Genomic DNA, 27,792 nt, shown 5'->3' on the forward strand with positions numbered 1-27,792 from the left:
AATTTATCATTTCTCCCCCTGCTTCTCCTAATCTCCTCTCGTATTAGTTTATTTGAAAAATGATGTTAAAGAATTGACAATTCAAGCTATTCCTGACTCAAACGTAGCTTATTTATATCTCAGAGGAAACTTCAGACAGAGATTTTCTAATTCATTCTTTCCTCTGTACTTTAGGGAACTAAACCCAGAAAATTGAGTTAAATTCCTCACTCTCGGTTCTTTAAGTAGCATTGGGATATTCAGCATAATCTAATGTCCTTCACTTACTGGCTAGGGTGCTTTCTAAAACAGACACCTTTGAATGTCAAACATCTCTGTTTTGTTCAGTGAATGAAATCAGGTCACCCTAATAAACACACACCTTGCCCATTAAGTAGTACAGATGGGGACTAAATATGTGTATTTAATTTAATTCTAAAATAAGGCTTAAATTAGAATGTTGCAGGGAGATAACAATGAGAGAATGTCATCATCCACTTGGCAGGAATTGAGACAGTGAGAATTCTCCCAGAAGATGTCTAAGAACCATGTGAGGCTGTGAATCCCCTGGACTTCACGTTGCAGGTGGGGATTGAGACGCTGAGGAGTGAATAAGAGTTTAGTCCCTAAGAGTGAAGTGAAGTGTGACTCTGCGTAGAGAAACCACTAAACTTGATTCTTTCTTATCTGATCCACTTGTGCTTGTTCAAAGTTTTCTTTTCTGCAAATGACTATAACCAAGCTACATGGAACACACTGGAACTGATGATGGCCCGGGGCCCAGGGAAGCAGCATAGCCATCCAGGCAGCCATGCCCCATGGGCTTATCATCAATTTAAAAATTCACCATTAGAGAGTGGTTTTATCAACCTTTTTTCTTCTGGAAATGCCAACTAAACTTTTTTGTTGTTGTTACTTTTTTTTTTAATATATATATATATTTTTTATTGGAGTGTAATTGCTTTACAATGGTGTGTTATTTTCTGCTTCACAACAAAATGAATCAGTTATATATATACATATGTTCCCATATCTCTTCCTGCTTGCGTCTTCCCACTTGTTGTTGTTACTTTTATACTGAGCTATAGATATAACATTATGTTAGTTTTGATGTACAACATAATAATTTAATATGTGTATATATTGCAAAATGGTCACCACAATAAACCTAGTTCACATACATCAGACTCTCTTAGCAACGTTCAACTATACAATACAGTGTTATTAACTATAGTCACCATGCTGTACATTACATCCCTAGGATTTGCTTGTTTTATAACTGGGAGTTTGTTCTTTTGGACCCCGTTCACCCATTTCAAGAATTATTTCACTCTTGATAATTAAACAAACACTTTTTTATCACTTATTCAATTTCCCCTTTGCTTTAGTCCAGCTGTATAACATTCCTAAATTTGTATACATTTCATGTTATGGAATTTTGTGTAGCAGAATGATTTTTTTGTTCACAGTTGAAAGCAACATGCTCATTTAACTTCAGCGTTTTTACTGTCATTCACTTAGCTCCCCATTATACTTTCCGGAGCCATCTCCCACAGGTCTAAAAGATTTGATTTACTATGCAGCTTTGATCAGTTAATACTGCAAATGGTCATTTATCTCTATATTCCTTCTTTTAAGTTATGAGTATAATCTTCTGGTTTATATGCAGTAGTTAAAGCGAGGCAAATTAAATTAGTATATTCCTGAAAAAAACAGATCAGCACTGCTGTTAATACTCTTTATCTAGGCAGTAAGCTATTTTTCTCTCTGATCTTTTTTCTGGTCTAAAACCTTGAAAGTTAAACTACAATAAAACAAAGAAGAATAGAACCTAGATGAAATTAAATAACTATGTTTAAAGGGGGGGAGAAAAAAAAAAACTTTTGTTCTCTTGAAGTTCTAAGTAGAAATCAGTAAAATAAAAATACACACAAAGTTCACTACACACTGTATTGTTTCAACTCAAGGCCGCGGATTTGAAAGAACAGCAGTTCCTTTTTGCCAAAGTAGTTTTTACAACAAAACCTAATCCTCCATGGAATTTCAATATCATGCATGATTCCTTCAGAAACATCACAAAACCAAGATAAAATAAGGGACGTGGGCTTCCCTGGTGGCGCAGTGATTAGGAATCTGCCTGCCAATGCAGGGGACACGGGTTCGAGCCCTGCTCTGGGAGGATCCCACATGCCGCGGAGCAACTAAGCCCTTGCACCACAACTGCTGAGCCCACGTGCCACAACTACTGAAGCCCGTGCGCCTAGAGCCCGTGCTCCACAGCAAGAGAGGCCACCACAATGAGAAGACCTCCCACCGCAACGAAGAATAGCCCCCGCTCGCTGCAACTAGAGAAGGCCCGCACACAGCAACAAAGACCCAACGCAGCCACAAAATAAATAAATAAAATAGAAATCTTAAAATATATATATATATATATATATATATGGGACAGAATCCAGGACTTTGCTTTCTTGCCCACAGCCTAGGAGCAGGTGAAAAGTTGAAAGGTCATAAACATGGAAGTAGATACGAACGTAAAGATCAATTACAGCAGCAAATCCATAAGTGGAGCTTCTGTTTCCATGGATAATTCCATGGCTGTTTGGTCAGTGTCTTCTGTCTTGTTTCTGCACATTCAGAGGAAACGTTATTAAGACGTGAGAAATTCTGGTATCAGTCAAGTTCTCAACTATCTTATGTTTAATTAGCTGGGTAGTGTGTGTGAATAGCATCCATTAAAGTTGTTCAGTGTACAATCTCTGTGTCCCCCAATCCCACCCCTAGAAATATTAGTGAAATCCCAACCCCTTTGATGTGTTAAGCATGTAAGAGCTTTGGGTCAAAAGAGTTATTTAAAGAATCAAACCATAACTAAAAAAAGCTTTTTTCACTTTCTTAAATGCCCCCGCATAGAGACAGATAAGCGGAATCCAGCCTTCAGCTCAGATACACAAACGCGCTTTTTGTTTCTTTCCCAATTTACGTGGTCACCTGTCTCTTCCTGAACAGCAGTAGGAACATTCTGAGGATTCAGACACTGCCCTATGCTTCTGCAGCACAATTTGCAGGATCCATTCCTTTTAGAAAATAGAAGAAAGTGATAGTATACGGCTTCTAAACTATGGTGTCATGGGATGAGCACTGGTTTTGAAGCCAAAATAAACTTGACTTGCTTCCCATTGCTTTGGCCTTTGTGTCTGTGTGACTTTGGGCAAATCACTTACGTGAGCCACAGCTACTGAGCCTGTGCGTCTGGAGCCTGTGCTCCGCAACAAGAGAGGCCGCGATAGTGAGAGGCCCACGCACTGCGATGAAGAGTGGCCCCCGCTTGCCACAACTAGAGAAAGCCCTCGCACAGAAATGAAGACCCAACACAGCAAAAATAAATTAATTAATTACTAAACTCCTACCCCCAACATCTTCTTAAAAAAAAAAAGGAATGACTGACAGTGCATGTCTACCAAGATCATTTCGAGGGCTAGAGAAAGTCTGGAAAGTGCTTGCCGTGGAGTAAGGATGCGGTGATCACCATAGGAGAAACACTGTCCTTTATCAGACATGGCAGTCAGCGCAGTTTTCCTGCTCCCATGGACTGAAACACTGTCCTTTATCAGACATGGCAGTCAGCGCAGTTTTCCTGCTCCCATGGACTGATTGTTTAGTAGGTGCTGGACGCAGCCCTTAGCACCTAGGATGGAACCACTATTCTAGGATAAGGGATTCTGACCTCATATGGCTTCCAGTCTAGAGCACTTAGATCTTCATGAAAAGATTAAATAAAATAATGATGGATTATCAACAATAACTTGCTTTTTTCACACAACCTGACAGATATAGCTGTTGCAGTCCAGGTGAGGAGTTTAGGGCCAAGGGAAATAGGTAATCAAGGTGTAGATTATATGGTAATGGCACTTGGTACTCCACCGTTTGTTGAGTAAACATCAGCACTTCAGGACACAATAGACCCGCATCCCTTCCCATCATCCGTAAAATGCACATTCACCACTTGAGAGGTAACTGACAGGAAGCTCCCTGTCAGGTCCCGCTGAGCCCTGGATCCAGGGAAGACAGGTCCTGATGTCTCGTCATGATGGGGGATCTATAGTCAAGCCCTTATCCCCCAACCTTCTCTCCCTAAAATAGTGAAGACTCTGAGGAAAAACACAATTGCAAGTGTGAAAAAATCTGCTAAAAGATGTGAAGCCAGCCCTGTGAATGATGACATATGTCGTCGTTTCCAGTGTGCAGCCACTGTGTGAAAGTCTAGTATTTCGTTCAGGAAGACACCGAATCCTAACACAAAACCCAACACCATTTCATCCAGAGGCGAGGGAAGCAGGCTAGCATTGTGTGCAAGTGTATGTCTGGGCAGGGCGGGGCAGGAGAGGGAGAGAAAAAGAGAGAGAGGGGGAGGGATCTCACCGTTTGATGTCCTGTAGTTGTGGACCCTCCGGGAAGCCACTGAGATTCTGGGTGGCAGAATCATCTCCGTGGAGATTCACAGTGGGGAAAGCGACCAAGAGAGACATTAAATTGAGACCTGAACCATTTCAGGAGTCCTGTTGGGCCCAGTGGTCTATTTGCCCAATGGGACAAGCAGATTTTAAACCTGTTTGTTTGATAAATTTAAGCACAACTTCTTGGAGATCAGTTCTTTCCTATTAAACCTATACAGTAACCCTTAAGATTCTGACTTATCTGCTGTCTCAGCCACTCATTCTGGGTGGTATTCAAAGTACGTAGGAAATCATTACACATTTTCTTTTTATTTTTAAAGTGCTTGTGTTAATTTTGATAAGGTTAAAAAAAAGACCTGTTCGTGATTTGTCAGGCTTTCAGCCTCTAAATCTGAAAATCTTCCTTAACCACAAAGGACCTCATGGATGAATGTTCTCCTTCCCTTTCCTCTATGAGAGTTTACATTAGCTTCACGCTTCATAGATGACCATAGGTTAGTGGGGTTTTCACGTGGCTTTTTAACATTTCAGTTTCTCTTTGGAGGTAAATTCTCACTAAACATTAAAACAGAACATAGTATTAGAATTTAAAAATCTCTCTTGCAGATCTAGAAATTGTTCACTACTGTTCAAAAAAGAAAGAAATGGGGAAGAGGATGGTGGCGATCCATCTGCACAGAAATAATTCATGTAGAGGATCGATAGGCCCCATTGCAGGTAGGGATTTGGAGCACCCAGGAAGGAGTCAGGTGATAGTTTTAATTTACTTTTCTTAACAGGTATCACCGAATTGATTGTACAGCATCAAGGTTAAATTATATCAACATCTTAGGTTTTAAATGCTCTATTTAAGGGAAACGTATTTTCCTACATTGTTTTATCACCATTACCTTGAGACTGATTTATACCTCTTTTTTTTTTTTTTTTTTTTTTTTGCGGTTCGCGGGCCTCTCACTGCTGTGGCCTCTCCCGCTGCGGAGCACAGGCTCCGGACGCGCAGGCTCAGCGGCCGTGGCTCACGGGCCCAGCCGCTCCGCGGCATGTGGGATCTTCCCGGACCGGGGCACGAACCCGTGTCCCCTGCATCGGCAGGCGGACTCTCAACCACTGCGCCACCAGGGAAGCCCTATACCTCTTTTGAATTCTCATGTATTAAAGCAGAAATACAGAATTACATTATTTCAAATTTGAGGAACAATTCAGTTCTATTGACGGATCATAATGTGTTTCATCACTGGGTATTTCATGAAAAGATAAAGCAATATCTGACGTACAATTAAGAACGTTAGTTCTACAGTCCGTGGAGAGAGAATGATCTTAATTGACAATGCATGGTGTGCTTCTATGAGCAAAGTCGAGTTGAGTTCAAAATAACTTGCAGTAGAGACATGTCGATTTGAAGTTTCTGAGAGAAAAGACTCAAATTTAGATGGTAGCCTGTTTCAGACCAAAAGTCACCTATTGAAAGAGCATCAGTGTGAGATCTGGGAACCATGATAAAGTACAGTTTATTTGCTTGTTTGTTTGTGTTAATTTGGTTTGTTTTGTGATATAACCAACTTCATCACTCAAAATCTAGAAAGTCAAATAATTTGGCAATGGCAATCCTAGTATTTTAAGTACCACATTGTGAGCTGAGGACCTCGTGGGCGAGGCACCAGGCAGACACAGGTGCATATGAAGGCATCTCCTAAAATGCAGCGTCTACCCAGGCATTTAAAGGAAAGCAGGGCAGAGCCAGATAAAGGGTGAGGTCCCACTCATTATTGAACTTGTAAAATTCTCTAAAAATCAGGAGACTCTCCAGTGAAGTATCCTTTTTGAAAACAGTACAGATCTTCCTCGACTTACGATAGGGTTACATCTCAGTATTACATCCCAATAAACCCATTGTAAGTTGAAAATAGCATAAATCGAAATGGACTTAATTCACTTACCCTACGGAACATCGTAGCTTAACCCAGCCTACCTTCAACCTGTTCAGAATACTTACATTAGCCTACAGTTGGGCAAAATCATCTACCATAAAGCCTGTTTTATAATAATGTGTTGAATACCTGATGTCATTTATCAAATACTGTACTGGACGTGAAAAACAGAATAGTTGTCTGTCTCCAGGATAGTTGTCTGTGTCTACAGGCGTGTTGGCTGTTTCCCCTTGTGACCTTGGGTTGAAGGGGATCAGGCCACCTATCACCAGCCTGGGGAAAAGATCAAAACTCAAAACCTGAAGTATGTTTTCTCCTTTGCTTTTGCACCATCATAAAGTCAAAATATTGTAAGTCAAATCGTCATAAGTTGGGGGCCATCTGTAGTTGTCGTAGTCAGTTCAGGCTGTTACAACAAAATACCGTAGACTGGGGGCTTACAAACAGGAGAAATCTGTTTCTCACTTTTCTGGAGGCTAGAAGTCCAGGATCAAGGTGACAGCAGATTCAGTGTCTGGGAGGATCCTCTTCTTGGAACATAGATGGCCGTCTTCATGCTGTGTCCTCACATGGCAGAAGGGGTGAAGGAATTCTCTGAGGTCTCTTTCATAAGGACACTAATCCCATTCATGAAGGCTCCACCCTCTGAACTAGTCACCTCCCAAAGGTCCCACCTCCTAACACCATGACACCAGTGGGGATTGGGTTTCAATATATGAATTTTGTGGGGACACAAGCATTCCGTCTGTAGCTACAGCAGCTGTCCTTTTGCTTTCCAGCCTCTACCTCTGCTCAACCGTGCTTCATCTCTAATCACTACTACAATCTTGCAACATGGTATCATTCTCATCTTCCACCCATGGAAGCTGAGGCTACTATCAGCCAGGTGACTTGATCAATCCCCAGTGCTTCATGCTGGAAATTAATCCCATTTTTGTTTTGTTTGATCCACAGCCCAGTGCTTTTTTGACCCTACACTAGGTACAGTGTTCTTCCAATTTATCTCTTCAGAGTGGATTGATATTGAATGACTTTATTACCATCAGTGCAAGAATTTCTCAGTTGGTGAATCTATTACAGTCCTAGAATTAACTAAAAAACCCTCCCCTGGGTGCAATAGCTAAGGAGACAACATTGACCTCACATCTAAGCAGTTCCAGGTCTGACTAACCACAGCCTTGCCTTATCCTGAATTATGACTCACTTCTAGAAAGGCAGAGATGCCAGTGTGTGAAGGAGGATCAAATAAGAGAAAAATTAGCTTCAAATAGAGCAGGGAATATGTGGTAGTAAATTTTTATTTCATTTTTTATTTTTTTTATTTATTGAAGTATGGTTGATTTACAATGTGTTAATTTATGATGTACAGCAAAGTGATTCAGTTATACATATATATATATTATTTTTCATATTCTTTCCCATATGGTTTATCACAGGATATTGAATGTAGTTCCCTTTGCTATACAGTGGGACCTTGTTGTTTATCCATTCTTTTTTTTTAATTAGTTTATTTATTTTTGGCTGCCTTCCGTCTTCATTGCAGTGGCTTCTCCTGTTGAAGAGCACAGGCTCCAGTAGTTGTGGCACGTGGGCTCAGTAGTTGTGGCTCGCAGGCTCTAAAGCACAGGCTCTGTAGTTGTGGCACACTGGCTTAGTTGCTCTGCGGCATGTGGGATCTTCCTGGACCAGAGATCGAACCTGTGTCCCCTGCATTGGCAGGTGGATTCTTAACCACTGTGCCACCAGGGAAGTCCCATATCCATTCTATATGTAATAGTTTGCATCTTCGAACCCCAAACTCCCAATCCACTCCTCCCCAACCCGCCTCCCCCTTGGCAACCACAGGTCTGTTCTCTGTGTCTGTGAGTCTGTTTCTGTTTCATGGATGTGTTCATTCGTGTCATATTTTAGATTCCACATACAAGTGATATCGTATAGTATTTGTCTTTCTCTGTCTGACTTACTTCACTTAGTATGATAACCTCTAGTTCCATCCATGTTGCTGCAAATGGCATCATTTCATTCTTTTTTATGGCTGAGTAATATGCCATATATATACCACATCATCTTTTTCCATTCATCTGTCAAGGGACATTTAGGTTGTTTCCATGTCTTGGCTATTGTGAATAGTGCTGCTATGAACATTGGGGTGCATGTATCTTTTTGAATTATAGTTTTGTCTGGTTATATGCACAGGAGTGGGATTGCTGGATCATGTGGCAATACTAATTTTAGTTTTTTGAGGAACTTCCGTACTGTTTTCCATAGTGGCTGCACCAATTTACATTTGAAGCAGGGAATATTTAAATTAGTCTTAGGAGCTCTTGCCAATCAGACTGCTGAAGATGATAAAATCCCTTTTCTTGGAATTAGAATGATAAAGATGATAAAGTCCCTTTTCTTGGAATTAGAATGATAACACTACACTCTGAATGTTCTAGGTAATCACTTGGCTGGAGAATATAAGGAAGTTTCCTTCTAGTACCACTACTTTATATTTTTACAGATTCTTTCCACATGAGTGTGCACATAGATTTATAACTCATAATTTACACCACCACCACCATTGTTTCCCACACATATACCCCAACTCACCCCCATGCCTCCATAACTGAATACTGAGTGCCAGACAGTCTTGTAGGAACGGGGTCATAAACAAGACCGACAACACCCTCACTCTTGGAAGGTTTACGTATTTGTTACAGAGACAGGTAGACAACGAATAAAGAAGCAAACAAGATATTTTCACAGAATGATAAATGCCATCTGGAAACACAGCAGGGCATGGGCCAGTGAGCACGGATGGAGAGGGGCTACTGACCAGGACATGAGTGTCTGGGAAGAGCCCCCTGCACTGTTACCCACCGGAGGAGAGGTCAGATCCAGGGAGATCTGCGGGAAGAACATTTAGGGTAGATGGATTAGCACATGCAAAGGCCCTGCGGTGGGGACAGTCTTGGGGTGCTTGAGAAAGGGAAAGGTGTTAAGCAGACCAAGTCTGCACGTGGTCATGATGACAAACTTTAGTACAATGATGAAAGATTGTACTCCATACTTACACAGTCTGGTGAAATCCCCTCTCTCTTTTATAAGTGATAGAATTGGGTATTGATGGCTCATTGATGGTCCATCTGTAGTGTCAGGGCTGCCTGCATGGCCTTGCTCAGGGGCGGTGAAGTCATTAGGGAAGCACTGATTTTTTGGCCCCATCTCAGGGACTAAGGCTTATGTGCCTCGGGCTTTTCTATTTTTCTTCTTTGCTCACGTTGTGAGTAATCTCCCCTAAGTGTTGGAGATTAAAACTGAACCAAGCAGCCTCGGGCTGTCGGCTACAGTAGCTGATACAGTTGCTGCTGTGGGTACGCTGAGAAATGGAATGCTCTTAAAACTTCCTTTAGGGCACGCAGTTCCCGGAAAATGCCTGAAGACTTGTAATTTTGAAACACCTCAATCAAAGTCCTAGGAAGGGCACTTTACGTCATGATCCTTCTACAATTCATCCTTTCCCAAATAATGCAGACCCTGAAATAGCCCATGAAACCGTAGGAGATGAGGATGCCCGGAAGCTCAGCTTCTGTGCACCGGTGCCGGATCGAATCTCAAGAGACAGAGTTTTGGGTGAAGTAGGAGTGGAGAGCTTTACTACTTTGCCAGGCAAAGGGGGCCACGGCAGGCTCCTGCCTCGAAAAGCTCTGTATCCCCAGAGGATTTGATGAGGGCTTTATGACCATGGTTCAGGGGCAGGGTCTCTCACAAGATCAGGGTGTGAGCAGGGCCTGTACCCCTTAATCTCATCTCAGGTAATGTGTCTCCTAATTTTGATGAGTTTCTCTGGTCCCTTTAGTCTTGCCTCAGGTGGTTTCTGGGCCGCTTCGGAGCTGTTCAAATCCTCCCTTTGGAACTCAGGGAAGGCTTGGAGTCTTGCCAACACGAAACGGGGGACAAAAGGGCCTCCTCGCCTGGGAGTCCCACGGGCCCCGCTTGGTTTCATTAATGCAGAGCAGAGTTTAATGCGTACTTGATTTGTTTACTGCTTCAAAAAAGTACTTATCTGATCAGAGAGACTTCTGCTGCTGTGAGTGAAATGCGAGGCCTCCTGATATTGGAAATTCTAATAAGCGTGTCATCATATTCCTTAGTCATGAAGGAAAATTAAAACAGCAAGTGAGGATCACAGTGCACCATTCTGTTACTGTTGAGTTACTGCATTGTCACCCATCCAATAGGAGAAGGGAATTTTCGGTCTTGCAGCCAATCTACAGGTGTAGAGTATATTTCCACCCAAATTCCAAAATAAGAGAAGCTTTCGAGGTCCATAATCTGGTTGTAAGAAAGTAATGAAAGTTGTATTTGCATAGAAACTTACATAATATATGAAAAATGTAAATTTTTATTTTTGCAGAATGGATGAAGGGAATGAATGGAGACAGCCACCAAGTATGATAAATATTAAAACAAAACAAAACAAACAAACAAAAAAACTTCCTGAATTGCCTCGTTCTCAAAATGAACCAGTGTGGTTATCTGAGCCTGTTGCAGACAGGACATAAACCTATTTATTTTCAATGTCCGCCTCCAAGGAGAGACAGGGTTGTGATGATAATACAGCTTTTGTTCACACTCTGTACACGCAAGTCTATTTACTCTTTTAGATGATATCAGGACGGAGAGTTAGAAGGCAACTATATATTTCTCAAATGTTGCCATCTCCAGATTATTCGTCTGCGGTCCTGGCAATCATTTGTCACGTGACCTGCTTCCTTGTTGCTAGAATTCAGGACAGAGTGTCCTTTCCTGGTATGGCTGTCTTCACATACTGAATATTATAGACCATGATTTTCTGGAGTCACTGAACCAAACCACAGGTTAAAACATCCCAGATGGCAAAATGTTTGCTCTCAGAAAGGAGTTTTATACAGCAAAGGCACTACCTTATCACAAATCTTCATCTGAATACATATCCCAACAGCTAGCAAAACTGTTACGAACGCTATAATGTAACTATAAGTATATGATAATAAATAAATAATTATTATAACAGCTTGCAAAAGCTAAGCTACTTCCTACCTTAAAGGCTGTGCAAGAATTAAACAAGATAGTAGGTGTCAGACGCTTGCATGTGAGTTTACAATATTATGTCGTCTACCTCTGTTACTTTCCAGGAATGGGTCAGCAGGTCCAGAATTGAGGGAAACAGCAGTTTCAACAGCTTGTGGAGTCAGGAAGGCATTTGTGTATATGTACGTTCATTCATCAAATGCTTACAGTGAATCAGGATGAATCACAGGTGAATCATCTCAGCGAATACTCTCTTCTAGGAAGTGAAAGGTGTGTGCTGAACCGTAGCACAATGCAGAGAGTAGGATCTGGGCGAGGCACAGACCCAAGTGTGGTGACCCTTCAGAGCAGAGGGGCCGTGGCATCTCAGGAGTGACCAGGGCAGGATGCTATTTGCTCAGCTGAGTGTTTCCAAGACTGACTTTCAACGCAGGGAACTGTCCTAGAGCACATTAGCCCTGCCTTTCCCAGAATGGGTTCCCCGGCCTCCAGCGCTGCACCTCATCTGACCATCATGAGCTACACTGCTCTCAGGACTTGGGATTTTCCCTGCAGTCTCCTTGTTGAGGCCCAGGCGATCTTACGTAGCTTCTCAGAAAAAACAACGTCAACAACCAGCCAACCGACCGACGAAGCAAGACATACTACACCTGCAGTTCTTACTGTCTCCTGTTCAGTCCCTAGGACTGGCAAACGTAGAGTCACCCCAAAACAAATTGCTCACATATTATACATCAGGTAATATAGCACCATTAAAGTGTAGATTGGAAAAAACATTGAATGATAATAATTCAGTAATAATAAAAAACATTCAACAATAATTATTCTTGGTAACGGGATGGTGAGTGACTTCCACATATACTGATATATATATATATATATATATATATATATATATATATATATATAATAGTCTTGAAATATAGTTGATTTACAATGTGTTAGTGTCAATGTACAGCAAAGTGATTCCATTATACATATATATATATATATATTTTACATTCTCTTCCATTATTGGTTATTATTTGTAACCTGTAATTATAGGTATTATAGGTACTATATGTATAGGTGTAGATACATATATACTTGCTTTTTTCCCCGTTGACACTGATATTTGATTTCAAGGTAACTTCTAGCATCAGTACCTTAAGGACAGTTTCTTAAAGAATAGTAGTAACTGAGTTTTCCATCCTGGAACAAACAACATAATTTTCGTTAAGAGATTAAAATTATCATTGCAAATTGCTGATTATTTCATTGCCCTTAGGAAATATAATTCACAAATGTACTTACAGTAGATTTCTGTTATGCAATATATAAATGTATGATTACATTTACAATATTTAAAAGTTTGTTCATTAACATTGTTTTCCAGTTAAAATAATCTGCTTATTTGAGGCTGTTTAAGGCCAACATTGAAATCAAGCATAGATGTCAGCAATTTAAAAAGAAAAGATTTGTAGAATATTTGAGAGTTCTCCGTAGCAGGCAAGTGCCCAAAGGAGTATAAGAATCAAGGTGGAAAGTCATATAAGGAAGGTAGAATGAAAACTCTTCTGGGAACCCACAACCTTGGTGTTTGTGGATGGTGGGACAGTTGGCAAGTCCCATGCTCCATCTTTATGTGAAAGTGCATATAAATTCTGAAAATGTTTACATATGACATAATCTGTGTACCTTCATCTGTGGCTTTATTTTATTCAGTGAAAATTATGTCTTTCCATTGAAGCAATCTTTATGTCAGGTAGACATTAACATGATACCTGTATTAGTTCTGGTACCAGTTGAAGAATGTAAGCTATACATTATTTGCATTTGTTAATTATAATGACTTTCCATCCTCGGATGTCCATTTGGAGAATAATTTTAGTTTAATTATCCATTGTGGCAGCCATTATTTTTGTGGGTATGTAGGAAGCGTGACCCTTAGTTAGATCCCAAAGATGCTGAGATCACAGCTTTAAAGTAATTGTTATAAGGAGGTGTCCTTCAATTCAATACTAGTATGGATTTTGAATTAATGCCACTTACTCTGAGGAACTCTAGTCGATACCATTGTAGTACTATTGCTTAGACAAATACTTATTTTCATCGACTTTTTTAAGTAAAAGTCGAGATATTTACATGGGTCGGGAGATACTGACTAAATTGCAGGCAAATTCGAAGTTCCCTCGTAGCATCAAAAGTTTTGTGGAGTCCACAGGGAGATCAGCTCTGTGCTTTGTGACCACCTAGAGGGGTGGGATAGGGAGGGTGGGAGGGAGGGAGACACAAGAGGGAAGAGATATGGGGATATATGTATACATATAGCTGATTCACTTTGTTAGAAAGCAGAAACTAACACACCATCATAAAGCAATTATACTCCAATAAAGATGTTAAAAAAAGTGTGGAATGAACAAAAGTTACAAAATGGGGTTGTTACTTCCACAAAGAAAGACCAAATAAATTGGGTTCTTTTGTTTTTTGTTTTTCTTTAGCACAAAATGCTATTCCCTTACACCTCCAGGACAGGCCCTTGCCTGGGGTGGGTGTGTGGGGTAGTAGTCAGGGCTGGAGATTTTATGATCCCTTCGCCTCTTTCCAATTTTAGAAAAATCCCCTCTGATTCTAACTCTCCAGCTACCTCTAGTTATTGTTTTTCTATTGTGTTGCCTTTTTCTTGTTGATCTGTGCGGTTTATTCATTAGATGGTGAATAGGTCATTGGATGAATACATGGATTGGAAATACATCCAATTTAAAAAATTTGTTTTGAATTTCCTTCTCACGTTTTCCTTTTATGATTATTACTTTTTGTGTGCTATTTAAGAAATCTTTGCCTACCACACTGTTGTGAAGATTCTTGTTTTTAATGTTTCTTTTGGAAGCATTACTGTTTCACAGTTTACATTTAGATCTGTAACCCATTTGGGACCGATGTTTGTGTATATTGTGCGGTGGGTATCAAGATTTATCTCTCCCGTTTGGTTGTCCAGTTGGCCCAGCACCATCTACTGAAAAGACCATCTTTCTCCCCAGGCCCTGCAGCACCACTTTTGTCATAAATCTAGTGTCTGTATCTCTGTGGGTTTGGGGACTTTCTCTTTTGTTCCACTGGCTCTTTATCTCGGTTGGCACAATTAAACACCGTTCAGATTATTGTAGCTTTATAATAAAACGTGACATTCAGTAGCATAAGATCTCTGGTATTGTCTTGGAAATTCTCAGCCCAGACCAACTACATTAGACGTTATCTCCATCTCTTTGAAAATTCCTCAGTTGTTTGCAACGTGCAGTCAAGCTTGACAGTTACTCACCCAAGAACCTTTGAGCACTTCCCTAAGTTTGTAACGGGCCCCCTGGAAAAGTCTATCTCTGGATCAAATGTGACTCATTCCGCAAAATACCCTGTAATAATTGGTACCCAAATGCAGCCTAAGTGTTATTCCTTGAAGAAAAAATCGTAATATCTGATAATTTGGTTCACCATGATGGGTCTATAACAGTAACTACTTTCCAGTGGACACTTTTTCTGTTGAATTTATTTTTCTTTCCTCCAATTTATGATCAAGTCTTCACTCTTTGATTTACTGTGAAGCACGTATTGCTAGATAAACCAGAAAAGCTATTTTCTTTAAAGACCTTTCAAAACCCCACAGCTTTAATATCTACTTGTTACAGTGTTATTATTAGATTTAAATTTAGTGGAAAACGGGCTTCTTATTAGTTCTTTGGTTTTAAACTCATAAATCCCTTTCATTAATTTTTTTTTAAGATTTAGCAAACTCCCACAAGCATTTGATACCATTACTGTGAAAGATTTGAGCTCACTGAGAGCTACTATGGTGAATATTTTTTTAAGTGTAAAATGTAGTCGGAAATAATTTTGTTTGTCGCTCAACAATAAAAGCTAGGATAATACTTGTATTCAAGGGCTTCTACTAATTGCAGTAATCTGAGTGTGCCCAGATTTTTCTTAATATTGTTTCTTAATATTCTTAGTGTCAAAACATTTAAATACATCTAAACATCTTGGTGGAAATTGGCCAGATTAAGAAGGAATGAAACACTGCAAGCCATTTGCAGAGGCTACTTAAGAGCTAACCTCAGACAAACTCAACGTTGGAACGATTTGATAGGAGTTATTTTGTTCCCTCACATGTCCGTAATAGTTATGGTTAAGATGATTAAAATGCGTTATTAGGGAAGTTCAGATAATCCACCCGTCCTGCTCTTAGCCTCTGCTCTTTTTCATCCAGTCTGGCTGAGCCATAGTCATGGAAGACACACTTTGGGGTCATGCACAGAAAACATAAACAACTAAGGGACCACTTAGGATGTCCCTGAAGGCTTATATAGAGGAGTGGTTATGTGGGAAGGGGAGTTGGGAGGAACAGGTGAGGAGGAAACCAGGGAGCAAGAGAAGTGGATAGATGGACCTGGAGTCTGTCCTACAGAGTGAAGGAAATCAGAAAGAGAAAGACAAATACCGTATGCTAACACATATATATGGAATCTAAGAAAAAAAAAATATCATGAAGAACCTAGGGGTAAGATGGGAATAAAGACACAGACCTACTAGAGAATGGACTTGAGGATATGGGGAGGGGGAAGGGTAAGCTGTGACAAAGCGAGAGAGTGGCATGTACATATATACACTACCAAACTGTAAGGTAGATAGCTAGTGGGAAGCAGCCGCATAGCACAGGGAGATCAGCTCGGTGCTTTGTGACCGCCTGGAGGGGTGTGATAGGGAGGGTGGGAGGGAGACACAAGAGGGAGGAGATATGGGGATGTATGTATACGTATAGCTGATTCACTTTGTTATACAGCAGAAACTAACACACCATTGTAAAGCAATTATACTCCAAAGGAGCTGGATTGGTGAGGTTGGGAAGGGGGGGATTTTAGGGTTTGTCCAGTGGTAGCAATACAATCCGGTGGTCCAGGTGTGTGGCTGTTCCTAACCTCCCCATGCTGTCCTTTTAGCAGAAGGTCCTTGCAAGCATCCCAGGGCTGCAATTGACAAAAAAAGGTCCAGTTCTTTGGAACTGCTCATGAAATTTGAGAATTGCCAGGAGAGCCCGATGGTAGAGTCCATGCCACAGCATCTTGAGGGGCTGAGGGAGCCTGGAACCAGCTCTGGGGAACACTTCCCAGCCTGCTCAGAAACTGAGGGGGCTTTGTGGTACTCACCTGCCCTTCCCATCTTTTCCCCTTCTCTTGTTGTTTGGGTCCTGCACCCAATTCCACTGGTAGGGTAGGGTTCCGCACACCAACCAACAAGCAATACTGAGGACGCCAAGTGGGTGTCCTACGATTCCTCTCATCAGATTCCACAGGTAAGGGGCTCAGTCCCCAAGACTGCCCTTCACTTCAGAGGCCAATCGAAAGCCCAGGTTCTTACCTGTACTTCCAACCCACTGGCTATAAATCAGAGGTTCCCAGGCTTCCCTCCTCACGTTCGATTAATTTGCTACAGCAGCTCACAGAATTCAGGAAATCTGTTTATTCATTAGATTACTGGTTTATTAAAGGATAGGAGTCAACAGCCAGATGAAGAATTGCCCAGGGCAAGGCATGGGGAAGGGATGCTGAGCCTTCTCTGCCTTCTCTGAGCTCACCGGTTTCCCAGTATTTCCAGGTGTTCACCAACCTGGAAGCTCTCTGAGCCCCGTTTTTTGAGGTCTTTGATGAAGCTTCATTACACAAGCATGACTGATCAAATCATTGTCCATTGGGATTGATTCAACCTCCAGCCCCTCCCCCCTTCCCTCTAAAAGTCAGGAGGTTGGGACTGAAAGTTGCAACCCTCTAATCACGTGGTGATGTTCTCCTGGCAACCAGCCCCATCCCTAGGTGTGGTCCAAAATGTGCTCCATTAACATAACAAAACACCACCCCCCCCCCCTTCATTTAGGAAATTCCAAGACATTAAGGAGCTCTGTGCCAGAGGGGACAAAACCAAATAAATATCTCTTACTTTAATCACAACATCAAATATGTAGCTCTTGAACATTAGAGCTATCATAATTCCTCCTCTCTAAGAGAAGCAAGAATAAGACGGGTGAGCAAAGTGTGGGTTACCCTACAAACCTGAGTAAGGAAACCTAAACTCACCCGTTCCTGATTCTGAGCCTTTTCTTTAGTGGAGCCCATCATTTCAACAAACATCTCCCTTCTCTGTCATCCAGTAAATCCCACCAGATAAACAGGAAGACATCCGTAGAGGGGAGGGCCCTTATTTTGCTGGTGGCTTGCTCCTTCATTTCCGCGTAATTTAATTTCTCCTAACACCTTTTGTTTTCAATTGGGTAAGATTCCCCGTGGTCTCATTTTATTCTTTGGCTTTGTGGGACTTTAACCAATGTGGGTGCAACTAGTTTGAAGTTTGAGCATGGTTTTTACCTAACTCTTCATAGTACGTACCTCAGATCGCACTCCTTTAGATATATTCATCTGTGTATGTATTTAGAGAGTGATTTAATGGTTTTTTTATCTGTCAATTTAATTTCCCCAGCAAGGATCTTGTGGGCAGTGTTTCCTCATGATAATGTGCAGACAGTTGGCACCAACTTTGTTTCACAAATGTGGCAGTCTGATATGGTTGAAGATGTAAACAAAATTTCCCCAAATTTGTAATATGAGTACCCAAATGTATATTTCCTTCTTTTCCTTCTCTTTTTTTTTTTTTTAGGGAGGAGTTATTCTCTATCTTTTAACACTGGAGAACACCACTACAATTTATCATTCAGTATTTGTGCATGAAGGCTCACACAATAAGTCATTATAAAAATTGGCCAAGGAGTTCCCTGGTGGCCTAGTGGTTAGGATTCTGGGCTTTCAATTCTAGTGGCTTGGCTTCAATCCCTGGTCGGGGAAATAAGATCCTGCAAGCCACATGGTGTGGCCAAAAAACAATTACCAAATGGTTGGAAAATTTTTTAAAGAATATACTAAAGATAGGCCAAACTTATATGCTTTTTGGTGTGTTTTCTTTTTCAGGTCAGAACTGTGGAGGCTTAGTCCAGGGTCCCAATGGCACCATTGAGAGTCCAGGGTTTCCCCATGGTTACCCAAACTATGCTAACTGCACCTGGATTATCATCACGGGAGAACGCAATCGGATACAATTGTCATTCCACACCTTTGCTCTAGAAGAAGATTTTGATATTTTATCGGTGTATGATGGACAGCTCCAACAAGGGAATTTGAAAGTGAGGTAAAGTGTTGGCTCTTCCTGTAATAGATGAGGTTTGACATACTCAGATTGTGAAACTTAATTGGGATTAACATTTGAATTTAATTTTCAGAAAAGAACGTTTTAGTTACTATAAAGAAAAATTAAAGACTGGAGCTTTGTGCATACTTCTTTCAATCCCTAAGAACGTAACTTCTTATTGAAAGCAATCACTGACTTCGTTAATACATATCAGATTGTTCAAGATCTGTAAAACAGTGTTGCCAAGGTAATTTAAGTTATGATACACCATTGTTTATAAGCAACTGTGGATTTGAGAGAAAAAGCACAAAGTGAGCACAATTTAAAGAACAACAAAAGGAACCTTGATATTGTCAGAGAATATATTCAATACAAAGAACATAGGAGGTGGGTGGAGTAAAAACATGAAAGAACATTGTACTCTTTGGAGAATTTTTGGTTCGCACCATCATAGAATATTCCACTCCTCATTAGCTTTCTCTTTGAATCTATGATTTTTTACCATGAAGAAAGAAAAATATTTTCTGGGATGATTTTGAGTTATATTTTTCATTTATCACCAAGAAAAAAAAATTGTACCTGTACAAATATAGTCATCTTTTTTTTTGTTAAATTTTGGCCAAGAATGAGGAATATCCCTTTCAAAGAAATTGGAATTTCTTAGCCAAACTGATGAACATATTTAAATATATACATATACGGCAAATAAGACTTTATCCTCTGGTTTTAAAATTCTACATTAGAGATTAAGTTTGTTGAATATAGGGTCTTGTAGAAAAACTGACAGTAGGCGGAAGGAATTGTGCTGCTTAGATGAATAAAATGGCATTCATGCTAATCTTAGCAGTAATATACAAAAATGATATACTTTATTTACAATTTTGTGAATTGAGAAAAATCTCTGGCTATAAAAATGCATAATTGTATTTTTACATCTAGTTAATAGATTAATACTATATATATTAGTATTATATATTAATAAATATATAATATTAATATATATAAATATCAATATATATTAACTATATAGTCAATATGTTAAGTATAGAATTTGAATATATTTCAAATATTTTATTTTCATTTCTTTATGCATTTTCAAATATAAAATACCTTGTAGTTTTTTCTGAGTCGTCTCCAATGTTACTGTCTGTTTTTAGAAACACTTTTCCAGTTGCCCTTTCTGAGACATATTGCATACAGCTACCTCCTTTATGGATTTGTTAGGTAAACTTTCTTTCTTCCTGTCTGACATGTGTGGGCCAACATTTGGATGTTTGGACAAAGTATCTATATTTGCAGTCCTTGCTAGTTTGATGCAAAATGCCTTAACCTCTTTCATGCTCTTCTAACTATTACTAACTTTTCATCCACACAAAAGATTCTACTAGGGAATAGTGCTGTTTTGTAATAATAGAAAGCATTGTGACAAAAAATAGAGAATCTAGTTTACTCAAATATTAAGTCATATGCCTCTGTGTTAAAAAGTAACTCATTCTCTTTCAATGAAAGACAAATGCCTATTGCATATGAAAGTAAAAAATATTGCTCTGTGAGGAAGAGCGCTGAGCGCCCACAAGAAAACTTTCCCAGGAGCCGTCACAAATGCAACCAGATTGATCATCTGTTGGATGTGGTTTGTAATTTACTGTCCAGCTGTAAAGCGCTCATGTTCTGAGGGGAAAACTACAAATGATCTTCAAATCTATTATTCTGAAGTATTTTTGGTCATATTTATGTACCTTTCTAGGTTCAGGCATTATTTGGGCGGGGCGGGGGAAGAGGAGTGTTTCCAAAGTAATTAAACTCATTTTGCTTATAAAATTTTAAAAAATTTCTGTCAATATTTCCATTCCCTATAACTCTATTATAATTGCTATAATTCTATCCTATTCTAAAGGAAACCTGTCTTAAATGTTAATTTACTCAACTACCTGTCTTTGGACAATTTAGTATTCTCTTATGTTCTTAAGTTGATATTATGATCACTTTATAGGTTAATAACTATAAAGTTTAGAAAACAGCATACCTGTCATCTTCAGTATTATAACAGGATCAGCAGTAGAAATATTAAGGTTAGAACAGTTAGACTCATTGTATTTTATCCTGAGGTACTTGTGAATAGTATATAAATTAATAGCTGTGACTCAGAAAGCTTCATCAACATTGTTGAGTTATATGTATGTTTACTCACTTAGATTTTTAATATATTTTTAACAGCTTCATTTTTTTTAAATTCATTTATTTTATTTATTTATTTTTTAAATTTTTAAATTTTTTTTTTTTTTTTTTGGCTGCGTTGGGTCTTCGTTGCTGCGCCTGCGTGCCAGGTGTCCTAACAAATTGGCAAAACATATCAGAAGCAGAATTCCAGTAATGACTGCCAAGCAGTATAGGTCTCTACAATTATAAAATTTGAATAAAGAATGATGTGAAATAGGAAAATAAATAATGTTGTGAAATAGGAAATTTCCTCATTATTAGGGCAAATGTGTGAGCAGGTTGCAACATTTCAACATTAGGTGATGGGCAAAATCGTTATAAATAGTATTGAAATCTAATTAACAGGGTTGAGGTGGAGACTCTAATGCTGTTTGTTTCCCATTATATCTTGGAACAGTTGTTATTTCTCAAATACGATTAACTCACAGCACTTAAAGCAGCTCTGGAATTCAAACGAAGGGACTTTTGTGAGAGGATTGATGTGTGAGCTGCTGATTCACTGAGTTGTCAGGAAAGTTATCGCTTAGAGCTTTCATGGTCTGTAGTTGTTTTACTTCTGTACAAACGCTGTTTTTATCAGCTCAAAATGTGCACTAACAAAAAAACAAACATATTAGCAACTTGATCATTTTATATAAAGAAATTTCTTTTGTGTAACTACAGTAGAGAACTTTTAATAAGTAACATATGATTTAGATGTAATCCCCAACTAACAAAACAGAATTTGGAGGTTAGAATTACAGATGTTTACATTGTAACTTGAAATTTAGTAAGAATATATGATTTACGCTATGTAACAAGAAATCTTTAAAGGAAACAAAAATGTATATATAACACAAACGCATATATGATTTATGTCTCCATCGATAAATTAACTTTTAGCATGTAAATACTGAGCATTAAATTAAGACTTCTTGTGAGCCCAAGAGAAAATATTAAACTCAAAATTAGGAATAGAAATCTGCTCCTGAGCTGTCTAGAATTAAAATCCTAGTTCCTGTTTTGTTTTTTTTTAATAAATCTATTTATGTATTTGTTTATTTTTGGCAGCGCTGGGTCTTCGTTGCTGCACACGGGCTTTCTCTAGTTGCAGCGAGCAGGGGCTACTCTTTGTTGCGGTGCGCGGGCTTCTCATTGCGGTGGCTTCTCTTGTTGTGGAGCACGGGCTCTTGGCACATGGGCTTCAGTAGTTGTGGTATGCGGGCTCCGTAGTTGTGGCTCGCGGGCTTCAGAGCACAGGCTCAGTCGTTGTGGCGCACGGGCTTAGTTGCTCTGCGGCATGTGGGATTCCTTCCAGACCAGGGCTCGAACCCATGTCCCCTGCATTGGCAGAGCGGATTCTTAAACCACTGCACCGCCAGGGAAGTCCTGCCCTCACTGGTTTTTATGAGCTGTCATATTCCTGCCATTTTTTGAATCTCTGGCCATATTGACTCTGTACCTCCTCCTGATTCTCAGACCTCCACAGAAGTCTAACCCTACATGTTTTGTTTTGCAACATCTCTATAAACCACAACCTGCTTTGATCCTCACAGAAAACACTCCACGAAGTCCCATTCTATGCGAGGTTGACCCATGCACACAGGTTGACCGGTACATGGAAATGATAATATGCTGGCCCCAGGCTCACCCCCCTCTAATTCTGAAACATTTGCCACAGTCCTGTCCTCATTCTATGTTGCCAGTAAGATAAGCACTCTAGTCAACGTGACCCCGATATTCAAGGAACCCTACCAAGTGCAAAGTACACTTCTGGCCTTCCGCCTCTTCCATATTTTCCCTGTGTGTTTCAGTCCACTCTGGTTGCTATAATAGGATACCACAGACTGTGGGGCTTAAAATCAGTGGGGATTTATTTCCTGTAGCTCTGGAGGCTGAAAGTTCAAGATCAAGGTACCAGCAAATTTGGTGTCTCAGGAGGGCCTGTTTCTTGGTTCATAGGGGCTGTCTGTGTCAATCTAGGCTTTCAGTGTCTTCATACTGTGCAAGGAGCAAGGGAGGTCTCCAGGGTCTCTTTTAAAAGGGTGCTAATCCCATTCATGAGGGCTACATTCTCCATAATCACGTCCCAAAGTTCCCACCTTCAAATACTGCCATGTTGGGGGTGAGGATTTCAACATATGAATTTGGGGGGCCACAGACACTCAGGCTATAGTGCTAGGGGAGTTTTCTTATTTAGCTGAATGGGTCTATGAGTTATTCCTTGATCTGACCTTATAAGAGAATATAATATACTGTAATATTCTTCATCCTTCCCTCTGCCTGCCTACATTATATCCAGCTTTCAAAACCCATTTCACATTATATTTATTTCAGGAAATTGGCCCTGTGCATCCCAAGTTAAAAAGCAACCCCACCAAAAAAGTCTTTTTTTTTTTTTCTGAACTCCTTTAGCACTTGTAACTAACATAGATCTTGAATCAAGCACTCCTTTGAAATCACACTGTCTCTCAAGTTGCCTTTTGTGGAAGGTTGTATATCTTTGTTTTCTAGTATGACAAATAGAACATACATCCTCCAAGGCCAAGAAATGTGCCACGACTGTCTTCTCTGGTGATGACATATATGACTTTAATATAGTCAATAAATCTTCATGGAATGATTTTGATTTAAGCTATTCCTGATTCAGGACCATTCCTCTCTGTGCTCTCTGTGTATAAGCCAGCATGACTTAATATAACTCTCTCCTCTAGGTGAGCATGAGAGACTTTTATATCCTGTAGATGTTCTCTAAATATGAAGTCGTGTTTTTTCGATTTGTCCCCAAATCAAAAATAATTGAAGTTGGGGCTTCCCTGGTGGCGCAGTCGTTGAGAGTCCACCTGCCGATGCAGGGGACACGGGTTCGTGCCCCGGTTCGGGAGGATCCCACATGCCGCGGAGCGGCTGGGCCCGTGAGCCATGGCCACTGAGCCTGCGCGTCCGGAGCCTGTGCTCCGCAACGGGAAAGGCCACAACAGTGAGATGCCCGCATACCGAAAAAAAAAAAAATAATAATTGAAGTTGACATCAGTTTCCAATTATGATAACATTATAATACGAAACTTGGAAAATAAATCCCATTATAACCTCAAAAAGTAAATAAAAGTGAACCTATGAAGGAAAATTGTACCATGCAAATGTGGAAAATCAGTATGTATATCCCATGATTATTGTAAAATACAAGTCCTAAGAAAATAGCTTTGGCAGTTATCTTGGCTTTATCTTCCTCTGACTTTTACAAGATTACCCCTAAATTTCTGCAGTGATGGTAATGAAGAGGTAAGAGATGAATGTTATAGAGCCATTACAATCAGTAAATCATGAATAAGTGATGCAAAAATCAGTTTTTTCCATTTTTTGAAAAAATGTGTTAACAAAGAAATTTGTATAATATTAACTATATCCGGTGATGTTTAGAACTTCAGAGCTTTTAAGGGCTAGGAAGGGGTTTCAGTTGCATTTGGATTAAATTAGACTAGAGGCCTGGCAGTGTCTAAATTCTGCCGTACTGTCCCCCATTGCCATTATGAGGTTCTGAGGGAATCGTTCACAGACACGTAGTCAGATAAAAATCAAAGCATCATTTTATTTTTAGCTTGGCTGGTGACTCATGCCCCATTTAAGACTCTGAAAAACATAGGATGAAGTGTGTATAAAAGCTTCTATAGGGACTGGAACATCATACTCATACCAAAGACATGTCTTGCCATCTTATCACATTCGGCCAGCCACAGGGTCAGGGAGTAGAAGGAATGGCTGGCATAATCAGACCAACACATAGTGAGGGAGGGCCCCAGAGAGGTGGGCCTTATAGCCTTCGTGAGGAGCTGAAGCCCACAGGGCTGAAGCCTCAGGCTGTCAAAGCCCAGTAGCCCAATGAATGCTTAGGGATCTGATCAAACCGGGCGTCCTGTCCTAGTGGGCACGGTGCAGAGGTGCTGAGGGGGACAGTGGCAGCGTTAGGTCGTCTCCTATAAACCTATCATGTTCCCATGAGTTTGTGCATCTGTCAGCCGTGATGATTATTCTATGTACCTGTTTTAAGATGACGAAATTAAAAAATCATTTTATTTGATACAGCTTCCAAATTTCCTTTCTCAGCATATGCTTTGAATTAGCAACTCATAGGCAAGGTTGATAGTGATTGGGTAAGGCAGAGTCCACTAAGTTATTTATTCTTTTTAAGTTGGTTGTCTGCAGTTGGCTAGTGTGGAAGAGAAGGCCGGTTAAATCAGAGATTCAAGGATGAGGCCTAAACATATGTTTATATTTGTATTTGTATAAATATGTACTTATGTATTATCCCCGAGCTGATTTTAATATGGTTGAAAACTGTATATATTTTTTTATAAGGCTCATATTTATTAACAAAAATGATTAAGTTGCTAGTAATTAGAAATCCTGAAGATAAAATATAAAGCATTTAAGGGAGATAGGTAGAACTATGTTTGCAAAACTGTAAGCATGTTTTAACATGTATCTGAATTCTGACCACTACCATTCATGCTGTGGTGGTGGTTTTGCATGAGCCAAAAATGGATGGTTCATTTCAGTATCTTGGTCATTTTGAAAGTAGCAATCCATATTAATATGGGCAAAGGAGTCTTTTGAATAATCATAAATATATGTGCGAGGAAAATATTCCCAAAGCCCCCAACTCCTAGGACATTTCTCTTGCATAAATGTAGACATATGGAAAGGCATTCAGAGTTTCGAAAAGAGGATGAAAAAAAAAGAAGATTAATAAATACTTTGCGACAGGACTGCATTTTCAGCAGACAAAGCTATTTTGAGGTATTGGTCATGGGAACGTGAAAGGAGACACAACTTTATAATACAAAATCTTGTCTTTACTACTTAAAATAAATATGTTGGATCATCAATTTAAATAATAATATGCAATAATAAAAATACCAGAAAGAACTTCTTCAGTACACATAATTTAGAAGTCATGGAGAAAATGACTGAAGAATTTGACTTCCTCAAATTTAAAATCCAAAAGCCAAATGACAAATCGAGAAAAAGGATTTACAGTAGTGTGAGACACAGAGAGTTATTTTCTTAATTTATAACATACACTCTCAGAACTATAAGGAATAAGATAAATCATTTAATAGAAAACCAGGTAAAAGTATGAAAAAGGAGTTCAAATATAACAGTCCATGGTAATAAGTGTATTTCAAGAAAATTAAAACAGTAATGCAATATATCTCACCAGTCTGAATGGCAAAACTTTAAAATTTTTGATAACTCAGAGTTTTTGAGGGTATTAGACAAATGCCTTTATATCCTGTTGGTAGAATTGCAGCAGTTATTTTTGGATAGAATTTTGAAATTTCTCTCAAATTTAAAAATTATGTACAAGCTCTTTCCTTCAGCAAGTCCAGCTAAGAATTTATTCTACAAAATTATCTTAAAATATGACAAAACACATGGAATGAAATGCTTATGGGTGCATTTTGATAGTATTAAAAACAAACTCAAGAATGTCTATCCTTCTATAGAGACTAGTTAAATAAGTTAGAGGATATATGTATTACAATGTACCATTAAAATAATGAATGGGATCTTTATTTGCTGATATGAAGAGATCTCTCACTATTTTTACATTTATAAATTACAGTAGTATTGGATTGTCCAATTTCACTCAATATTTTATTTTCTTGAATAAACAATATGTAATCTCATAATAAAACACATCAAATTCTGGCTGATGGTGGAACCCTGCGTATGCCTTTCTTATATATAATTGCAGCATGTTGTAGTGATCTCAAGGATGCTGTGGGAAGGAGAGTAAAGGCATCTGTCCACCCTGAGGGCTCCCAGAGGGCTGCCTACCAGCCGTTGTAATTTTAATCAAGATAAAATGCTGCCTTAATCCAGAAAAAGTATGGCTCTCTTAGTGTTCACAGCAGGCTAGGGGTAGGGGAGGTTTTGTTATTGTTGTTGTTACCCTTTTATTTAATAACTGAGATATAGTTGATGTACAATATTATATGAGTTTCAGGTGTATAACATAGTGATTCACAATTTTTAAAAGTTATACTCCGTTTGTAGTTACTATAAACTATTGCCTATATTCCTTGCGTTATACAGTATATCCTTGTAGCTTATTTATTTTATACATAGTAGTTTGTACCTTTTAATCCCCTACCCCTACCCCGCCCCTCTGTCTTCCCCCTCCCCCCTGGTAACCACTAGCTTCCCCTCTGTCTGTTGAGTCTGTTTCTATTTTGTTATATTCATTCTTATATTCACGTGTTTCTTTTATATTTTAGATTCCACATATAAGTGAAAGTATACAATATGTGTCTTTCTCTGTCTGACTTATTTCATTAAGCATAATACCCTCCAGGTCTATCCATGTTGTTGAAGATGGCAAAAGTTCATTCTTTTTTTATGGCTGAGTTGTTTTCCATTGTATATATGTACCATATCTTATTTATTTATTCATTTATTTATTTATTTATAACATCTTTATTGGAGTATAATTGCTTTACAATGGTGTGTTAGTTTCTGCTGTATAACAAAGTGAATCAGCTATACATATACATATCTCCCCATATCCCCTCCCTCTTGCGTCTCCCTCCCACCCTCCCTATCCCACCCCTCTAGGTGGTCACAAAGCACCGAGCTGATCTCCCTGTGCTATGCGGCTGCTTCCCACTAGCTATCTATTTTACGTTTGGCAGTGTGTGTATGTCCATGCCACTCTCTCACTTCGTCCCAGCTTAGCCTTCCCCCTCCCTGTGTCCTCGAGTCCATTCTCTATATTTGTGTCTTTATTTCTGTCCTTCCCCTAGGTTCATCAGAACCATTTTTTTTTTTAGATTCCATATTTATGTGTTAGCATATGGTATTTGTTTTTCTCTTTCTGACTTACTTCTCTCTGTATGACAGACTCTAGATCCACCCACCTCACTACAAATAACTCAATTTCGTTTCTTTTTATGGCTGAGTAATAG

General features: G+C 39.4%; 1 protein-coding gene across 1 annotated transcript in view; it reads left to right on the forward strand.

Annotated features, from left to right (window-relative positions):
• The window catches only part of CSMD1 (CUB and Sushi multiple domains 1), a gene marked incomplete at its 3' end in the record, with an annotated part of 1,744,596 nt that overhangs the window by 312,785 nt on the left and 1,404,019 nt on the right, over positions 1-27,792 (forward strand). Inside the window, exon 2 of the mRNA XM_082863948.1 lies at positions 18,409-18,625. Coding sequence (XP_082720074.1) covers positions 18,409-18,625 — 217 coding nt within the window. The remainder of the gene's footprint in view (positions 1-18,408; positions 18,626-27,792) is intronic.

Source organism: Leucopleurus acutus (genome assembly GCF_964270905.1).
Source record: "Leucopleurus acutus genome assembly, chromosome: 21".
Classification (NCBI taxonomy): domain Eukaryota; kingdom Metazoa; phylum Chordata; class Mammalia; order Artiodactyla; family Delphinidae; genus Leucopleurus; species Leucopleurus acutus.